An 18,731-nucleotide genomic window follows, 5' to 3' on the forward strand; every position below is an offset into this window, starting at 1 on the left:
GGAACCAGGAACTTAGGAGAAAGCAAGATGGATTTTTAGAGGGTAACAATGCAATTACATAATAGAAATGATGAGTATTAAAAAGGCAGGATGGATTTGTTAAGGGATTAGGTAATGCTGGGGGGTCCCTTCTGTGGTTTGGTAGTCATACATCCTGGTTGTGCTGCCCTCTGTTTGGCTAGCTTTGTGGTGCTGTTTGGTCAAGATGGATAGTAAGGTACCATGGGCCTGTCTTGGGCTAAATGGATGATGTGATTGTGGTTGAGTATAAGAATACACCTGTTCAAATACATGAATTGGATTCAGAGGCAGTGGCTAGCTAGGGCCACTAGCTATATTGAGTCTGGGGGGCCTGTGGTGTGGTTAAAGCTAGATTAGGTGGTTAAATCATTGAGGCCTTTAAGGAAGTTAGAATATTGGGGCTGGAGGCAGCTTCATCAGTTCTAAAATCTTTGAGCAACTAAGAACTTTGGGAAAGGGGGGAAAAAGGCAGGGTTAATTGGCTCTTTATTCTTCCTTTCAGGGAGCAGAGAATTTACTGGAGATAAACCTCCTGAATGTAATGAATGTGGGAAGGTCTTCAGGAGCAAGAATCATCTTGCTGTGCATCAGAGAATTCATGCTGGAGAGAAACCTTATGAATGTAGTGAATGTGGGAAAGCCTTCAGGATTAAGAAACAACTTTCACTACATCAGACAGTTCATTCTGGAGAGAGACCTTATGAATGTAGGTGTATGTGGGAAAGCCTTCAGGGTTAAGCAACAACTTTCACTGCATCAGAGAGTTCATACTGGGGAAAAACCTTATAAATGTAATGTATGTGGAAAGGCCTTTACTTGCAAGACAAGTCTTATTCAACATCAGAGAATTCATACTGGAGAGAAACCTTATGAATGTATTGAATGTGGGAAAGCCTTCAGGATTAAGAAACAACTTTCACTACATCAGACAGTTCATTCTGGAGAGAGACCTTATGAATGTATTAAATGTGCGAAAGCCTTCAGGATTAAGCAACAACTTTCACTACATCAGACAGTTCATACTGGAGAGAAACCTTATGAATGTAGTGTATGTGGGAAGGCCTTCAGGGTTAAGCAACAACTTTCACTGCATCAGAGAGTTCATACTGGAGAGAAACCTTATGAATGTAGTGTATGTGGGAAGGCCTTTAGTATTAAGATACAACTTTCACTGCATCAGAGAATTCATACTAGAGAAAATACTTATAAATGTAGTATGTGTGGGAAGGCCTTCACTTTGAAGGGAAGTCTTACTCGACATCTGATGATTCATACTGGAGATAATCCTTATAAATGTAGTGTATGTGGAAAGGCCTACAGGATTAAGATAGAACTTAGAATGCATCAGAGAATTCACACTGGGAGAAACCTTATAAATGTAGTGTATGTGGAAAGGCCTTCAGGATTAAAAAACACTTTCACTGCATCAAAGAATTCATACTGGAGAGAAACCTTATAAATGTAGTGTATGTGGAAAGGCCTACAGGATTAAGATAGAACTTAGAGTGCATCAAAGAATTCATACTGGGGAGAAACCTTATAAATGTAATGTATGTGGAAGGCCTTCACTTGCAAGAAAAACCTTACTCAACATCAGAGAATTCATACTGGAGAGAAACCTTATGAATGTAGTGAATGTGGGAAGGCCTTTAGGATTAAGAAACAACTTTCACTGCATCAGAGAATTCATACTGGGGAGAAACCTTATAAATGTAGTATATGTGGGAAGGCCTTCAGGAGTAAGTCAGGGCTTATTGTGCATCAGAGAGTTCATACTGGAGAGAAACCTTATGAATGTAGTCAGTGTGGGAAGGCCTTTAGGAGTAAGTCAGGGCTTATTGTGCATCAGACAGTTCATACTGGAGAGAAACCTTACGAATGTAGTCAGTGTGGGAAGGCTTTCAGGAATAAGTCAGGGCTTACTGTACATCAGACAGTTCATAGTGGAGAGAAACCTTATGAATGTAGTGAATGTGGGAAGTCCTTCCAGGGTAAGTCAGAGGTTACTGTGCATCACAGAATTCATACTGGAGAGAAACCTTATGAATGTAGTGAATGTGGGAAGGCCTTCATGTGGAAGGGAAATCTTACTCGACATCAGAGAATTCATACTGGAGATAATCCTTATGAATGTAATGAATGTGGGAAGGCCTTCAGGATTAAGATACAACTTAGCCTGCATCAGAGAATTCATACTAGAGAGAATCCTTATAAATGTAGTATGTGGGAAGGCCTTCACTTGGAAGGGAAATCTTACTCGACATCAGAGAATTCATACTGGAGATAATCCTTATGAATGTAATGAATGTGGGAAGGCCTTCAGGATTAAGATACAACTTAGCCTGCATCAGAGAATTCATACTAGAGAGAATCCTTATAAATGTAGTATATGTGGGAAGGCCTTCACTTGGAAGGGAAATCTTACTCGACATCAGATAATTCATACTGGAGATAATCCTTATGAATGTAATGAATGTGGGAAGGCCTTCAGGATTAAGATACAACTTAGACTGCATCAGAGAATTCATACTGGAGAGAAGGCTTATGAATGCAGTGAATGTGGAAAGGCCTTCTGGAAGAAGTCACATCTTACTGAGCATCAGAGACGTCATACTGAAGAGAAGCCTTATGAATGTAGTGAATGTGGAAAGGCCTTCAGGATTAAGTCAGGGCTTACTGTGCATCAGACAATTCATAGTGGAGAGAAGCCTTATGAATGTAGTGAGTGTGGAAAGGCCTTCAGGAGGAAGTCACATCATACTAAGCATCAGAAACTTCATACTGGAGATTTTCTTTATGAATGTAAGGGGTGTGGGAGGGGTTTCCTGTACAACTCAGATTTTACTCGACATCAAAAAATTCATACAGTAGAGAAAGCTTATGAATGTAGTGAATGTATGGAGGCCTTCAGGAGTAAGACACTACTTTATGTGCACCAGAGAATTCATACTGGGAAGATGCTTTATGAATGTAAGGAGTGTGGGAAGGCTTTTGCCTGCAACTCAGCACTTATTCGACACCAAAGTATTCATACTGGAGAGAAACCTTATAAATGTAGTGAATGTGGGAAGGCCTTCGGGATTAAGACAAAACTTAGTGAACATCAGAAAATTCATATTAGAGACAATTCTTTTTGAATGTAAGGAATATGGGAAGGCTTTCCCCCACAACTCAGATCTTAATCGACATTTAAAAAATTCATACTGAAGAGAAACCTTATGGATGTAATGAATGTCAGAAGACCTTCAGAGTGAGAGTATAACTTAAAGCATTAAGGAGAGATACTTTTTTAAACAATTTTTTTAGGAGAGAAATATTAAGAGAGTAATGCATGTAGAAAGGCCTTTAGACTGAGGACAGTAGTTCTCCATCAGAGAATTCATCCTAGTGAGATTCCTCACGAATGTGAGGAGTGTGGGAAGGCCTACATTGCAATTCAGATCTTATTAGATATCAAAAATTCATGCTGGAGAAAAACCTTATGTATGTAGTGAATGTGGGAAGGCCAAATTTATACCTTATGAATATAATGTATAAGGGAAGGCTTTCCAGCTGAATGTATCTTTTACTCAACATCAGAGCATTCATACTGGAGAGAGACCTTATGAATGCAGTGAATGTGGGAAGACCTTCAGCCTGAAGATACAACTTGCTCAGCATCAAAGAATTAATTCTGGAGAAAAACCTTTTCAGTTTGGAAAGGTTTATAGACTATGGACACCACTTTATGTCCATCAGATAATTCCTACTAGAGTGATTCTTCGTGAATATAAGGAGTGTAGGAACATCCCCCATCTAACTAGATTGTGATTCTGAGTCCCTAGATGTAGTTTCAGAGAGTATTTAGGCTCCCTGGGTAAGAAGATATCCCTCCCCTCTGCAGAGGCCTCTAAAGGAGCAAAAATTTAGTGTTATCCTTCCATGGGCTTTCAGGGAGGGAGATATGCTGGCTGAGCTAGAGGTTACTTAGTATTGGGAGAGCATTTGCATCTATTTTGATCCCTGGAAATATGGCATGCAAGATGCTTGGGGATGACCTCTTGGCCATGAGATGAGCCTGAGCCTAATATGTCCTGAGTAACTGTTGACCGTGCTTGAGGCATATATCACATGACATGTGAAAAAATGAATAAGATTCCTGTCAGGATTAAGGAATATAAACAGAGCTTTCGATGCAGAAATCAAAGCTAACAATAATAATGAAAGCTGTAAATCACTATTAATTAGAGAAATGCAAATGAAAACAACTTTGATGTATCAATTCACACTACCTCAGATTGGCCATCCTGACAGAAAAGGAAAATGACAGATTCTGGTGGGGATGTGGAAAAATAGAGACATTAGTGCGCAATTCAGAACTTGTCTGACCATTCTTGAGAACAATTTGGAATTGTGCCCAAAGCGCTATAAAGCTGTACATACCCTTTGACACAGCAATATCACTGCTAGGTCTATGTTCTGGACAGATAAAAGAAAAAGGTAAAGGATCTATATGTACCAAAAATATTCACAGTATAAATTGAGGGGATGTCCATCAATTGTTGAATGGCTGAAGAAGTGGTTGTATATAATTTTGATGCAATGTTATTGTGCTCTAAGAAATGAGGGAGATGTGAATAATATGTAGTTATAATATATAATAGCATTATGTAGTTATAATAGTATACAGTAATTGTATAGACATCAGCACTTTGTTGGATCCATTAGCCTATCAGTGCTGGTACTCCCTCCACTGGTGCTGATGGTGATGATATCATTACCCACCTATAGCTTCTCTTCCTACATGCCTCTTATCTGTGTCCCATGAATCTTCATAGAGGATTACACTACAAGGTGAATGCCTTTCAGTATTCCATAGTGACCACTATGACCCACAAAACATTATGAAATGCAAAATGGATAATTTTGATTATGTTAAATTGAAAAGTTTTTGCACAAACAAAGCCAATGCACCCAACATTAGGAGGGAAGCAGAAAACTGGGAAAGAATTTTTATAACCAGTGTCTCTGATAAGGGCCTCATTTCTAAAATATATAGAGAAATATATAGTGAAATTTATAAGAATACAAGTCATTCCCCAATTGATAGTCAAAGGATTCATATGAACAGTTAGTTTCCAGATGAAGAAATTAAAACTATCTATAGTCATATGAAAACATGTTCTAAATCATTACTGATTAGAGAAACACGAATAAAAACAACTCTGAGCTACCACATCACACATATCAGATTACCTAAAATGACAAAACAGGAAAATGACAAATGTTGGAGACGATTTGGGAAAATTGGAACACTAATACATTGTTGGTGGAGTTGTGAATTGATCTAACCATTTTGTTTTTCATTTTTATTTTTTTTTTTTGGCTAGGCAATATGGTTAAGGTCACAGAGCTAGTAAGTAGTATGTGTCTGAGGCCAGATTTGAACTCAGGTCCTCCTGAATCCAGGGGCGGTTCTCTGTCACTGCTCCACCTAGCTGCCCTTTGATCCAGCCATTTTGGAGAGCAATTTGGAACTATGCCCAAAGAGTTATAAAAATGTGCATATCCTTTCACCCAGCAATAGCACTTCTAGGGTTGTATCCCAAAGAGATCATGACAGTGGGAAAAAGACCCACATCTACCAAAATATTTATAGCAGCTCTGCCTGTGGTGGCAAAGAAGTAGAAATTGAGGGGATGCCCATCTATTGGGGAATGACTGAACAAGTTGTGGTATATGAATGCAAAGGAATACTATTGTGCTATAAGAAATGATGAGCAAATGGACTTCAGAAAAACCAGGAAAATCTTGTATGGACTGATGCTGCGTGAAGTGAGCAGAACCGGGAGAAAGATGTACACAGTAACAGCCATGTTGTGCAGTCACTAACTTTGATAGACAGTCCTTCTCAGCAATGCAAAGATCGAAGACATCTTCAAAAGTCTCATGATGAAAAATGCTATCCATATCCAGACAAAGAACTATGGAGTTTGAATGCATATTGAAGCATACAATTTTCTCTCTTTTTTTCTTCTGTTTTGTTTTGTTTCTTCTTTCTTCTGGTTCCTCTTATGCGTTCTAATTCTTCTTTACAACATGATTAATGTGAAAATATGTTTAATAGGAATGTACATGTAGAGCTTATATTAGATTTCATGGCGTCTTGGGGAAAGAGGTGGAGAGAGAGGGGGAGAAAATTTAAAACTTAGAAGCTTTTGGAAGTGATTGTTGAAAACTAAAAATAAACAATTTAATTAAAAAAAGAAAAAAGAAAAAGAAAAAATGCTCTCACTAATCATTATAGAAATATAAATTAAAACAACTCAGAGATACTATCTCATACCTATCAGGTTGTCTAATATGATGGAAAAGGAAAATGATAAATGTTGGAGAAGATGTGAGAAAATTGGAACACTACAGCATTGTTGGTGGAGTTGTTAACTGATTTGACCATTCTGAAGAGCAATTTGGAACTATGCCCAAAGTGCTATAAAACTGTGCATACCCTGAGATCTGGCAATATCACTACTAGGTCTGTAGGCCAAAGAAAATATAAAAAAGGGAAAAGGGCCTAGATGGACAAAAATATTTATAGCAGCTCTTTTTATGACAGCAAGCAATGACAAATTTAATTTTAAATTTAATATAAACAAAAGTATCTATTTTACATTTTATAATGCTCTCTGTGGCTCATTTGGTCATAAATTCTTCTCTTCTCCATAGGTCTGATAGGTAGACTATTCCTTGCTCCTCTAAATTGTTTACAGTATCAACTCTTTATGTCTAAATCATGTACCCATTTTGACCTTATCTTGGTATACAGTATAAGTTGTTGTCCTATAACTAGTTTTTGCCATATTATTTTCCAGTTTTTGTTAAATAGTGAGTTCTTATCCCAGAGCCTAGTGATCTATTCTACTGATCCTCCATGCTATTTCTTAGCCTGTACCAGAGAGTTTTGATAGTTACTGCTTTATAATATAGTTTGAGATCTGGTGTTGTCAGGCCACCTTCTTTTGTATTTTTTCTTTCATTCATTCCCTTAATATTCTTGACCTTTTGTTCTTCCAGATGATTTTTTTTCTTATTTTTTCTATCACTATCAAATAATTTTTGGTACTTTGATCGGTATGGCACTGAATAAATAAATTAGTTTGGACAGAATGGTCGTTTTTATTATATTGGCTCAGCCTACTCATGGGCAATTGATATTTTTCCAATTGTTTAGATCTGACTTGGTGTAAAAACTGTTTTGTAACTGTGTTCATATGTAGCCTCTGGGTTTCTCTTGGTAGGTAGACTCCCAAATATTTTATATTGTCTTTACTTATTTTAAATGGAATTTCTTTTTCTGTGTCTTGCTGCTGGGCTTTGTTGGTCATATATAGATGATCTGTGTGGATTCAGTGGCCTTTTTTACCTAGCCAAAAACAAATCAGTCTGGGAAGGGAAGACCCTCAGGGTTTCTGGCCAAAATAGAAACAGCTGCTATTTTCATCCACTCTGAGCAACCAGAGCCCAAATGAAGAACACTTACATTTAGAAGGTGTGATCTTGAAGAAGATCTAGCAAGGGAGAAAGAGAAGGACAAGTAAGATAGGGAGAGTGAGAACCAGTAGAGTGTGGTATCCTGAAAACCTAGGTAGAAGAGAGTATCAAGGTTGAGAAAGTAATTAATGGAGTGAGAAGTTGCAGAGAGGTCAAGGAGAATGAAGATTGAGAAGAAGCCCTTTGAGTTGGCAACCAATGTATCATTAATAACTTAATAATTTATAATTATATCATAATATAAAATAATAATATTAATAACAGCCATTTTTGTGGAATTGTTAAGGTTGGAAGCTGGATTGTGAAGGGTTAAGAAGAGAGTGAGGGGAGAGAGAGAGTGGAGGCACTTATTGTAGTTGGCTTTTTGGAATTTAGCTGCCAAGAGCAGAAGAGTACCAACAACAAGATGAAACATGTTGCCTGAATTCTGATAAAAAAGTAATGAACTCAGAGTACAGACTGAGACATAGTTTTCATTAAATGATAAATGCCAGTGTTTATTTTGCTTGACCACGTATGCTTCCAATGGATTTTGTTTCTCTTGCTTTCTCAATGGAATGTGAAGGGAGACAACGTGGATATGAAAATAAAAATTTTAACATAAAAGAGAAAAACAAAGACAATAATGTCACTGTGGCCAAGAACAGAAATCACGTTTCAAAGAGGCTGCACTGAAATTTTAAAATCATCAGAGCCATTTACTGAATGAAATAACTTGCATTTTTCTTAAGCTGCTTTGTATATAGGAAATTTAAGTAAGAAATTTTTTTGAAGGGGCAGCTAGGTGGTGCAGTGGATAGAGCTCTGCGTTGGAGTCAGGAGCACCCAAGTTTAAATTTGACCTCAGACACTTGACACTAGCTATGACACTGGAAACAGGTAGCACAAGTAATCTGTCTCTTGGCTAAAAAAGGATTAGGAAGAGTTTCCTTTTCTATACCAAAGAATAACTGTTAAAATCTTGCTCTCACAGTATATATCAAGACTCCAAAGGGGGTAACTGTTCTTACCCAAAGACAGCAAGTTCCTATAGTTCTCCAGTACCACATCCCTGTACAATTTTTTCTGAGATGGGTTCAATTGTACCCACTCTTCCTTGCTGAATTCCACAGCCACATCTTTGAATGTCACTGATTCTTGAAATACCAAAACCATTTGTGCTTACCCAGCCACAGCTCTTAACTGTTATGCAGTTCAACTATAAACTACTTGCCATTAAGGTGAGGGAATTGAGGGTTTTAGGACAGCAAGTGGTACAGGGAATTGAGGCAATTGAGTCAACCACATTGACTCCATTTTGTGACTCATTTCTGGGGTAGCTCAGTTCTTTTTCTGTTCAATCACAGGTCTAGTCCAACGTCTGTATTGTGAGAAAAATTTATTCAATTGTGGGAATTGGGAGAGAATCTTATTGCATTGTTTGAATTTAGCCTTGCATGGCTGAGAAATGAGATCCACTTTACCTCCTGTTTAGTCCTTAAGGACCAAGATTATGCTGATCAGAAATCCATTCAAATGCAAAAAGACTGATGTAAGGAGTTTTCTCACAATTGTACATCTGAAGCAACCCATAAGTCTTATCTGAAAGCTGGCCCCCTACTGAACAATTAATTACTGTTCCCATGTTCCTTTCATTGTATACTACTTTCAGGGAGCAGGACACCTCATTCTGAATTTAGGGAAGTGAACCTGTCGTTTCTCCAATTAGAAATCAGACTACCTAACATTTTATTATTTGCTTTTAATTAATTGGTCTTCTTTGATTGTTTTAAATTTATAAAAGTATGCCTTCCCCTATTCAGGGTCCAGCCCTAACATGAGGAAGGGGCCTGGTCCCAGTTTTTTGTGAAACAACCATGCATTGGTTAATATACTGATATGCCGAAAAAATTTAACCTTTGTTTCTTTAGCCATTTCATCTTTCACTTGCCATGAAGAATTGTTTTATTTATTTATTTGCATCCCAGTACAGTGTCTGGTATATAGCAGGCACTTAAGAATTCCTCTCCCATAAAGAACTAACAGAAGTGTGTATAGAATGGTTTTACGTACACACACACACACACACACACAGACAGACAGACATTTGTATCTAATGGTAGCCATCTCCAGAGTTGGGGGGGAGGGAGAAAAATTTATATGGAATTTCATTATATATTTAAAAGGAATAGCAAGTTGTAGATAATAGATTTTTAGTTTCCTATACAATCATCTTTTGTTTTTTATTATACACAGAGTGGAAATGCTTGTTTTATTCGATAAATTAAAAATTAAACAAATAAAAATAAAAAAAAGAATTCCTCTCTGATTAGTCTGTAATTCCTTAAGGGAAGGAGCTATTATTACCATCATTAGTATCTCGGCACTTAGCACAGTGCCTGGCACTAGGTAGGTATTTAATAATGCTTATTGTTGTAAATGGTTCCAACGACATCCATTTTAAACTCGTCCTTCATTTTTTTTTTTTACAATGAACACCTGTGGCTCCTACTTCTACCCTCTGAGCTTAAGGAGTAATATGGCTAATTTCTTTTGTACTCACTGAAATAAACAATGAAAATGAAATAGCTGAAGACAGCTATCCTGTAGTCTGAAGTCTTCACTTCCAATCTAAACAAGCCCAGTTTCTTTGACCAATAAGCCTGGTCTCTTCACAAGTAAGACAGCTACCTTCCTTTTCATCCAATCGCTGTGCTTCTCAAAACGTGCTGCTCTGAAATGAACACCATTGTGTTCCATGCTCCTGGAACCACAAGAGCAAAGGAGAGCATGAGGGATTACAATCTTCTGTCTGTAACAGCATGTGAACAATTTTTCAATATTGAAAAGGGTGTTAAAGGACCATTACTTTCCAATTCATCTATTAGAGAGGGAAGAAAGTTAAGAATCTAATTTTCTCGTTTTACAAATTCGGGAAGGAGGCCCTCAGAGGAAAAGTTGACTTGCTTAAGGTCAAAATGGGAGTAAATGGTGGATCTACACTTTGAGCACAGGTCCTCCTGCCTTCAAATCCAGGGCTATTCTAATGTACAATGTTGCCATTCCCTTTCAGTATAACCAGACCAAGGCCACAATTCAGTTTTTGGAGAAAAACATTCATAAGAGCACTCTTTGGGGCGCAAAGAACTGGAAACAAACTGAATTCTCACCTAAAGAATAGCTAGAAAAAATGGCATATGAATAACAGTCATTTATATAGTTAAAAATGACAAATATGAGCAATTCTGAGAAGCATTTGTAGGTATGCATTAACTGACAGTGCAAAATAAGCAGGCCCAACAAATTATAACACAAAAACTTCAAAAATATAAAGAATTTAAAAAAGATCCTGAACTACGAAAAAAAAATAGTCCATGTGAACATTTGTGGTGGATTCTCTAAATTTAATCATCTCATATTTCTTTTCAGCTACTTCCATTCTGCTTTGCTTATAGAGCACAGCACCTTCCCTGATGAGGGCACGCCATGATGGGCAGTCCTGTACCAGTATCTCCCAAGTCACATGTCCCATTCTGAAGTTCTTAAAAGAGACTTGAGAGTCCTTTCTGTTAGAGCAAAGTATTAGGAACAAAGGGTTACCCATCAAGTGGAAAATACCTGATCATTTCATGAAGTAGAATATTATTGTGCCCTAAGAACATGATACTTTCAAAGAAAATAGGAAGATTTGTATAAAGCAATGAAGGGAGAAAATAGCAGAACTAAGAAAACAATTTACAAATGACATTACCATTCAATGATCAGCCATGATTCCAGAGAACTGATGATGAAACATGCTACCTAAATTCTGGCAGAAAAGTGGTGACGAACTTGTTTATTTATTTACATGACTATGCTTACTGGCTATAAATGCATTGTGTTTTTTTTTTTTACTGGAGGTACAAGGAGAAGGTAGGATTCAAAAGGAAGAGAGCTAGAGATAGTGTCAGAAAAAAAGAAAAAGATGCAGAGAAGAGAAGAGGAGGAAGTTGAAAAAGAAAGAGGATAGTTTTAAAAGTCACATGCTGAATTTATTACACGAAAACAACCAAAAAATCTATACCCAAGCCTCAAACAAACATGCAGTTTAGACAAAAGCCCAACAAGAACTGATGGAGTTGTGAACTGATCCAACCATTCTGGAGAGCAGTTTGGAGCTATGCCCAAAGGCTATAAAACTGCACATTTTTAAATTCAGCAATACCATAACTAGGTCTGTATCCCAAAGAGATTATAAGAAAGGGAACGGGACCCACATGTACAAAAATGTTTATAGCAGCTCTTTTTGTGGTGGCAAAGAATTGGAAATTGAAAGGATGCCTGTCAACTGGGAATGGCTGAACAAGTTGTGGTAGGTGAATGTAATAGAATACAATTGTGCTATAAGAAATAATGAGGAGGCAGATTTTAGAAAAACTGGGAAGACTTGCATGAACTGAGGCTGAGTGAAGTGAGCAGAACCAGGAGAACATTATACACAGCAACAGCAAAATTGTGTAATGATCACATCTGACAGACTTGGATCTTCTCAGCAATACAATGATGTAAGACAATTCCAACAGACTCATGAGGGGAAATGCTATCTACATCCAAACAAAGAACTATGGAGACTGAATTCAGAGCAAGCATACTATTTCCACTTTTTTTTTGCTTTTTATTTTGTCTTTCCTGTGGCTTTTTCCAGCCTTTTCTGATTCTTCTTTCACAACAATTATGTTTATTATGAGTGTATATGTGTAACCTATATCTGACTGCTTGCCATCTAGGAGAAAGGAAGGAAAGTCTGGAGGGAAAAAAAATTTGTAACTCAAAATCAAAAGTGAATGTTGAAAACTATCTTTAAATGTAATTAGAAAAAATAAAATACTATTAAGTAGAAAATAAAATACAATTTTCAAAAGAGTTTATACTCTTTCTCCAATTGGCTAACTTTGTTTTCATAATTTTCTCAATTGCTTTTATTGCTTTTCCTGATTTTTCCTCAATGTTTCTCATTTGATTTTTGAGTTCCATTTTAAGTTCAATCAAGAGTTCTTTTTGGCTAGTGACCATTTGACACTACTTTCTGGGACAGGAGTGGCTTTTTTTTAACCTCACTATTTTCCTCTGAATATGAACCCAGATATTGTTTATCACCAAAGTGTCTATCTATGATTGGGTTCTTTTTCCTTTGCTTGCTTATTTTTATTTTCAGCAGTTTCTTATAATCAAGTTTTAATCCCCAAGTTCTGGGTAATGTTGCCCTAGGCCTCAAGTCATTCTTACTGTTATTTTCTGAGTTCTGTCGAAGGGCTCAACCTCAGGGACTCCTTTCCTCCCTTAAACCACAGTTCAGGCCTCTAGCCATTCTGCCCCCAAAATGTTCTTCGTCCCTGTGGTACTGCACTCACCAGGTATGTGCTCACTTCTCACCAACAGCTACAACCCCAGATAACTTCTGGTCAGCTCTGCTAGATGTAGCTTTGGGAAACAGAGGGAGGGGGCTGGAGGGTTTTTCAATCTTCCTACACTCACCCATCTGCTGGTCCTTAGGCAAAAGTTTGAGGGCAAGCTTGTGAGGTAAAATTTCTGGAGGCCTAGCTTGCTTTGTGACAGAGCTGATCCAGGCGCTGTTATCTGTTGATTCAGTGAAGTGAGTCTAGAAGTGACTATACTTCACTTACCCCAAGACTCAGCCCTTGGAGGGCCTCTCTTTTCTGAGGTCACCTCCAATTTTCTTAGAACAACTATTTTACCCCTTTATTTCTGCTGCTCTGCATCACTTACTGGCAATTTTCCATCTGTTTGTGGAAGAAATATGGAGAGCATTTTTTTTTCCTGTGAATTTTCCTATCTTTTCCCATTTGGCCTACTCTTTTTTTTATGGAGTTATTTTCTTCAACATTTTTTTGTGTCTCATTTACCAAGCTCTTGACTCATTTTTCATGAGTTTCTTGCATCACTCTCATTTCTCCTCTACTTACTTGATTTTCAAAATCTTTTTTAAGCTCTTTCATTGCCTGACACCAATTAATATTTTTCTTGTAGGCTATGGATGTAGAGCTTTGACTTTGTTTTCTTCTCAGTGTGTGTTCTGATCTTCCTTCTCACCACAGTAATTTTCTATGGTCACAATAGGGCTGTACTCACTCCTGTGCTCCACTCCCACCAAGGTGCAACAGACCTTTCCTACTGACCTTCTAAGTTGTTTTTGGCATCTCTAGGCTGAGAGGTCTGGAAACCACCACTGTTGCCAGTAATTCAGTCACCCCAAGGCCTGCTTCCAGTTTGCTGGGCCCTGATTGCACTGGTACAACCTGTGTAGGACTGCACTACTCTCTCACCTTGGTGCAACAAACCTTTCCTGACAACCTTCTAAGTTGTTTTGGGCTGGAAAATTGTTTCACTCTGACTTTTTGTGGGTTCCACTGCTCTAGAATTTGTTTAGAACAATTATTAAAGGTATTTGGTGGGGGGCAGGGGGGCCGCCAGGAGAGTCCCTGCCTGTTTTACACTGCCATCTTGGCTCCAGCTTACATTAAATTAAATTAAAAGGGTTTTGTATAACAGAAACAAATGTTGCCAAGATCAGAGGGAAAGCAAAAACCTGCCAAAAATACTCTCTAGACTGTTCTCAGATAAATGTCTTACATCTAAAATGTATAAAGAATTTTGTGAAATCTGTGATACAAATCATTCCTTAACTGATAGGTGGCCAAAGGATATGAACAGGCAGTTTTTTAACAAAGAAATCAAAACAATTTATAGTCAGGTGAAAAAATGCTCTAAAAGATAGACAGGGAAAGCAACAAATATTGGGAGGGGATGTGGAAAAATTAGGACACTCATTCTTGGTGGAATTGTCAACTGATCCAACTATTTTGGACAGCAACTTCGAATTTTGCCCCAAAAGCTATTAAACTATCTATACTCACTGATCCAGCAATACCAATACTAGATCCATTTCCAAAGACAATTAGGGAAAAAAGAAAAGAACCCATATGTTCTCAAATGTTTATAGCAGCTCTCTTTCTGGTGGCAAAGAACTGGAAATTGCAGGGATGCCCAACAAGTGGGGAATGGCTGAACAAGTCGTGGTATACGATTATTATGGATTATTACTGTAATATAAGAAATGATGAACGCAATGATCTTAGAAAGACTTACACAGGACCAAGGGAACATTGTATATACTAATAGCAATATTGTTTTAAGAATGAATGTGAACGAATAAGTTATTTTGATTACTATAAATACCTAAATTAACTATGAAGGACATATGAAGACATTATCTGCATCCAGAGAAAGAACTGAAAATTAAAGGATGGATAGAATAATTTTACATACATATATATACATAGCTGCATACACACAAACACAAACACACACACACACACAAACACTCCTACTTGTGTCTAATGGTAGCCATAGTGGGGAGGAGGGAGGAAAAAAAATTCACATGGTAACTTTGTAATACATTTAAAAGGAATAACAAGCTGAACATAACAGATTTGCAATGTCATATGTAATTCGTTTTTATTCTATGTTGTGAAAGTGCTTATTTTATCCCATGAATTATAAATAACGCCAATAAATGTGAAAAGTGAGAAGAAACTGGAAGACCGAGCACAGCAGCAGCAGTAATGATCAGCTGTGAAAGACTCAGCCACTCTGATGAATACAATGACCCAGGAAAAGTTTAAAGGACACATTATAAAAAACGGAGAGAACTGATGAACTTTGAGTGAGGACTGAAGCTCACTCTGTTTCACTTTCATTTTTCTTTTTGTTTTTGAACCAGGGCTAATATACAACTGTTCTGCATTACCTTACAGCCATAATGGCTATCCTATTTTTCCCTTCTCAAAGGGTGGGGGAAGGACTGGAAGGTGGGAAAGGATTTAGAAGTCAAAATTAGAAAAAAAAAACACAAAGTAATTGTAATGTCTTTTTTCTGTTTCTCAGTGTGGAGAGGATGCAGTGGTGTCTGTGGTTATATGATTCTCTGATGGCCACAATTCCTAGTGTTACAGCACAGGACAAAGAAACTTATGCCAAGGTCTTTGGCTTGAGATGCTATTTCAGGAAAGCATCAAGTGGCACTCACCTTCCCGGGGCCTGGCTGTCAGGGCAGGAGCCATTCCTTCTTCCTCCAGGCTGTCCTCCTGGGGCAGAGCAGAGACCACAGAAGGGAGAGCTGGGGAGGAAAGGAGAAGCAGGAGAGTGAGAGGTCACTCTGAGGGTCTGCCCTGCTCAGACCAGACATTTCCACTTCTCCACTGACAGGAGATCAGGGAGTGGGGCGGGGAGCTGGGGGCGTGACTGAAGAAGAATTAGAACCCTCCCCCAGGCTCCGCCTCCGCCCGGTCGGCCTCCAACCTCCCCCGGCCCCTCCCCCCGCCCGGGCTGCCCCCAGACCCCTGGGAGCCCCTTACTTCGTGCGTGGTCTTCACAGCCCCAGAGCCCATGGGGAGTCACCAGGAGTGAGCTCACAGACATCGAGGGCTCCTCCGTGGGTAGTCAAGGCCACAGTCTCTCTCACTCCTGCACCCAGTCACAACAGGCCTGCAATGAAAGGCTTGCTGTGCACCAGCATCCTGTCGCAGAAAGTGACGGAAACACGCAGGGAAGACAGGGCTCTGAGGAGGGAGACCACGGGCTGGGGCAGGATCCCCGCAGCGCTCGCTCAGCCCCCTGGGGCGTCCAGGAGGAGCAGGACACGAGTGGGCCTGGGGCAGCAGGAGAGGTCAAGGAGGCGCCGGCCAGGACAAGGCCGTGCTGGCTTTGTGTCTGTTTCCTCTGCCAAGGAGGCTGACCCGAGGGAAACCAGGAGACGCTGAGAGCGTTTGGCTGGGCCTGGGGAATGCCAGTCGTCTGCTAGATGGGCTCAATAAAACTCAGAGCTGACGTTTACATGGAGCTCATTGTGTTCCAGGCAGGGCTAAGTAATTTACAAGGACTATCTCGTCTAGTCCTCACACTAACCTTGGGAAGCAGGTGCTGTTAAAGACCCTATTTTATACATGTGGAAACTAGGGTGAAGTGACTTGCCCACGGTCCCACAGCTAGCAAGTGCCTGAACTTGGATTTCAGCTCAGGTCTGGGAGAAGTAACAGCAACAATTGGACAAGTTGGATTCATAACAGGACTTCATCACCAGGACGTGGGTACCTGTATGGTGCTTTTCTGAGCTCAGAGAATAGCCGGTTAAAGCAATGTCATAATTATATGATTTTGCCAGGGGGTGAGCTCACCCAGATGGTGAGGACAGAGGATCGTTGTTATGACAAGCTCAGGACACAGCTTACTTGCTTGGCCTTAGCCCTGGAAAAAAGGTGTCTGCGAATATCTTGACAAGAGAATATTGACAAGCAATAATTTAGACTGTTACCATAAGCCACCAAGACAGCCTCCCAAGCTCCTGATCTATGGTGCTGCCATCCTGCATTATGAAGTCCCTGACTGGTTCAGTGGCAGTGGGTCTGGGACAGACTATACTCTCACAATCATCACTGTAGAGGCTGAAGATGCTGGACTGCATTGCTATCACCATCATTACAGCTGGCCTGTCACAGTGATCCAGCCCTGAAGAAAAACCTCCTGGTGACATTTGGCTGCCTCAGCTCAGAGCACAGCTGCTTAACCTTAGGTCAGAGCAGTGACTGCTGTCTTGTCAGGACTGAGCTCTGTTGCCCCACCCCCCCACTACCTCACTCATCCCAGGACCCACATCATTCACACTTTACATTCTCCCAATAAAGGCAAGGCAGAGAGCTGAGAATAATCCTGATAGAGATTTGGGGGACTGTGGGAGGGACATAAACAAATTGGATAATTAATATTAATATTGCAAATACATCCAGAATTCTTCATTCTATCCCTCGTGTGTACATTGGAGAAGCAAAACTGTGGGTTTTACTAAGAGTGACAAGTGCTGGCTTATTTTGATCCAAGCCTCACACCCTTCAGGTAAATCGGGCAGCTAGGTGGTACAGCCTGAAGTCAGGAAGAATCCTTTTCTTGAGTTCAAATCTGGCCTCTGACACTTATTGGCTGTGTGACCCCGGGCAAGTCACAGAACTTGGTCTGCTTCAGTTTCTTTATCCATGAAATGAGATGGAGGAAGAAATGGCAAACCACTCCAGTATCCCGGCCAAGAATACCCTAAATGGGGTCACAAAAGGGTCAGACACGACTGAAATGACTGAACAACAACCGACCTTGCATCCACGTCCTCATTCATTCACAGTCATTCAGGGTAAGTCACCAAGCATTTTTAAGCACCTTCTGTGTGCCAGGCACTGTGCTAAGTGGTGCAGGTACAAAGACAGGGAAAATCAACCTCTGCTCTCAAGGACCCAGTTAGTGGGAGACAACAACAACACCCAGCTATGTACAAGCAGTATGTAGGCAGGAGAAAGTGGAGTTAGTCAGCAAAAGGTCAGTTGTGGGATTAAAGGGATGGGGGAAAGTTCTTGCTGAATGGAGATGAGATTTTAGGTGGGACCTGAAGGAAGCCTGGCATGCCAGGAGATGAGCAGGAGGAAGGAGAGAGTTCCAGGCATGCGGCAAAACGGGTAGAAATGCTCAGAGTCAGGAAATAGGTTGTTGGTATGTTAGAGTAGTGCAGAAAGACTGGAAAGGTAGGAGGCAGCCAGGTTAGGAAGAGTTTAGAAAACCGAATAGGACTTTATATTTCATTCTGGAATAGAAAACCACTGGAATTTATTGAATAGAGAACTGACATGAAGAGACCTTAAATAGAGGAGGATCTACTGAACAGGTGAGAGGGAGATGGACTGGATCAGGGACAGAGTTATGGCAGGGAGATCCATCAGAAGGCTTTTTTTGTGGTTAGGGCAGTTGAGGTTAAGTGACTTGCCCAGGGTCACACAATGAGTGTTATGTGTCAGAGACTGGATTTGAACTCAGGTTCTTCTGACTTTAGGGCTAGTGCTCTGTCCGCTGCACCACCGAGGTGCCCCCATCAGAAGGCTGTTGCAATAGCCTGGGCATGAGGTGATGAGGGTAGGGACCAGGGTGGTAGCACTGTCAGAAGAGAGAAGGAGGCATATAAGAAAAGTGTTACGTAGAAATGGAAAGACTTGACTGCTAATTATAGAGGCAGGAGTTAGGGGTTCAGAGTGACACCCAGGGTGTAAGCCTCAGTTTCGACCCTACATTGGGCATCACTACTGTGGCTTTGTGCAAGAACTTGGACT

General features: G+C 39.8%; 1 protein-coding gene and 1 long non-coding RNA gene across 2 annotated transcripts in view; one reads left to right on the top strand and one right to left on the bottom strand.

Moving 5' to 3' along the window:
* Positions 1-2,387, top strand: part of LOC110203462 (uncharacterized) — a 22,550-nt gene extending 20,163 nt beyond the window's left edge. Inside the window, exons 4-5 of the mRNA XM_078149310.1 lie at positions 524-1,333; positions 1,583-2,387. Coding sequence (XP_078005436.1) covers positions 563-1,333; positions 1,583-2,308 — 1,497 coding nt within the window. The 5' untranslated portion in view covers positions 524-562 and the 3' untranslated portion in view covers positions 2,309-2,387. The remainder of the gene's footprint in view (positions 1-523; positions 1,334-1,582) is intronic.
* The window catches only part of LOC144455741 (uncharacterized), a 24,890-nt gene extending 6,937 nt beyond the window's left edge, over positions 1-17,953 (bottom strand). The window contains exons 1-2 of the long non-coding RNA XR_013484459.1: positions 15,945-17,953; positions 15,617-15,706 (exon numbers count right to left, since the gene is read on the bottom strand). This is a non-coding gene — a long non-coding RNA (uncharacterized LOC144455741). The remainder of the gene's footprint in view (positions 1-15,616; positions 15,707-15,944) is intronic.
* Positions 17,954-18,731: the final 778 nt, after the last annotated feature.

This window comes from Phascolarctos cinereus, unplaced genomic scaffold (assembly GCF_003287225.1).
Source record: "Phascolarctos cinereus isolate Bilbo 61053 unplaced genomic scaffold, phaCin_HiC Scaffold_2;HRSCAF=192, whole genome shotgun sequence".
Lineage (NCBI taxonomy): Eukaryota > Metazoa > Chordata > Mammalia > Diprotodontia > Phascolarctidae > Phascolarctos > Phascolarctos cinereus.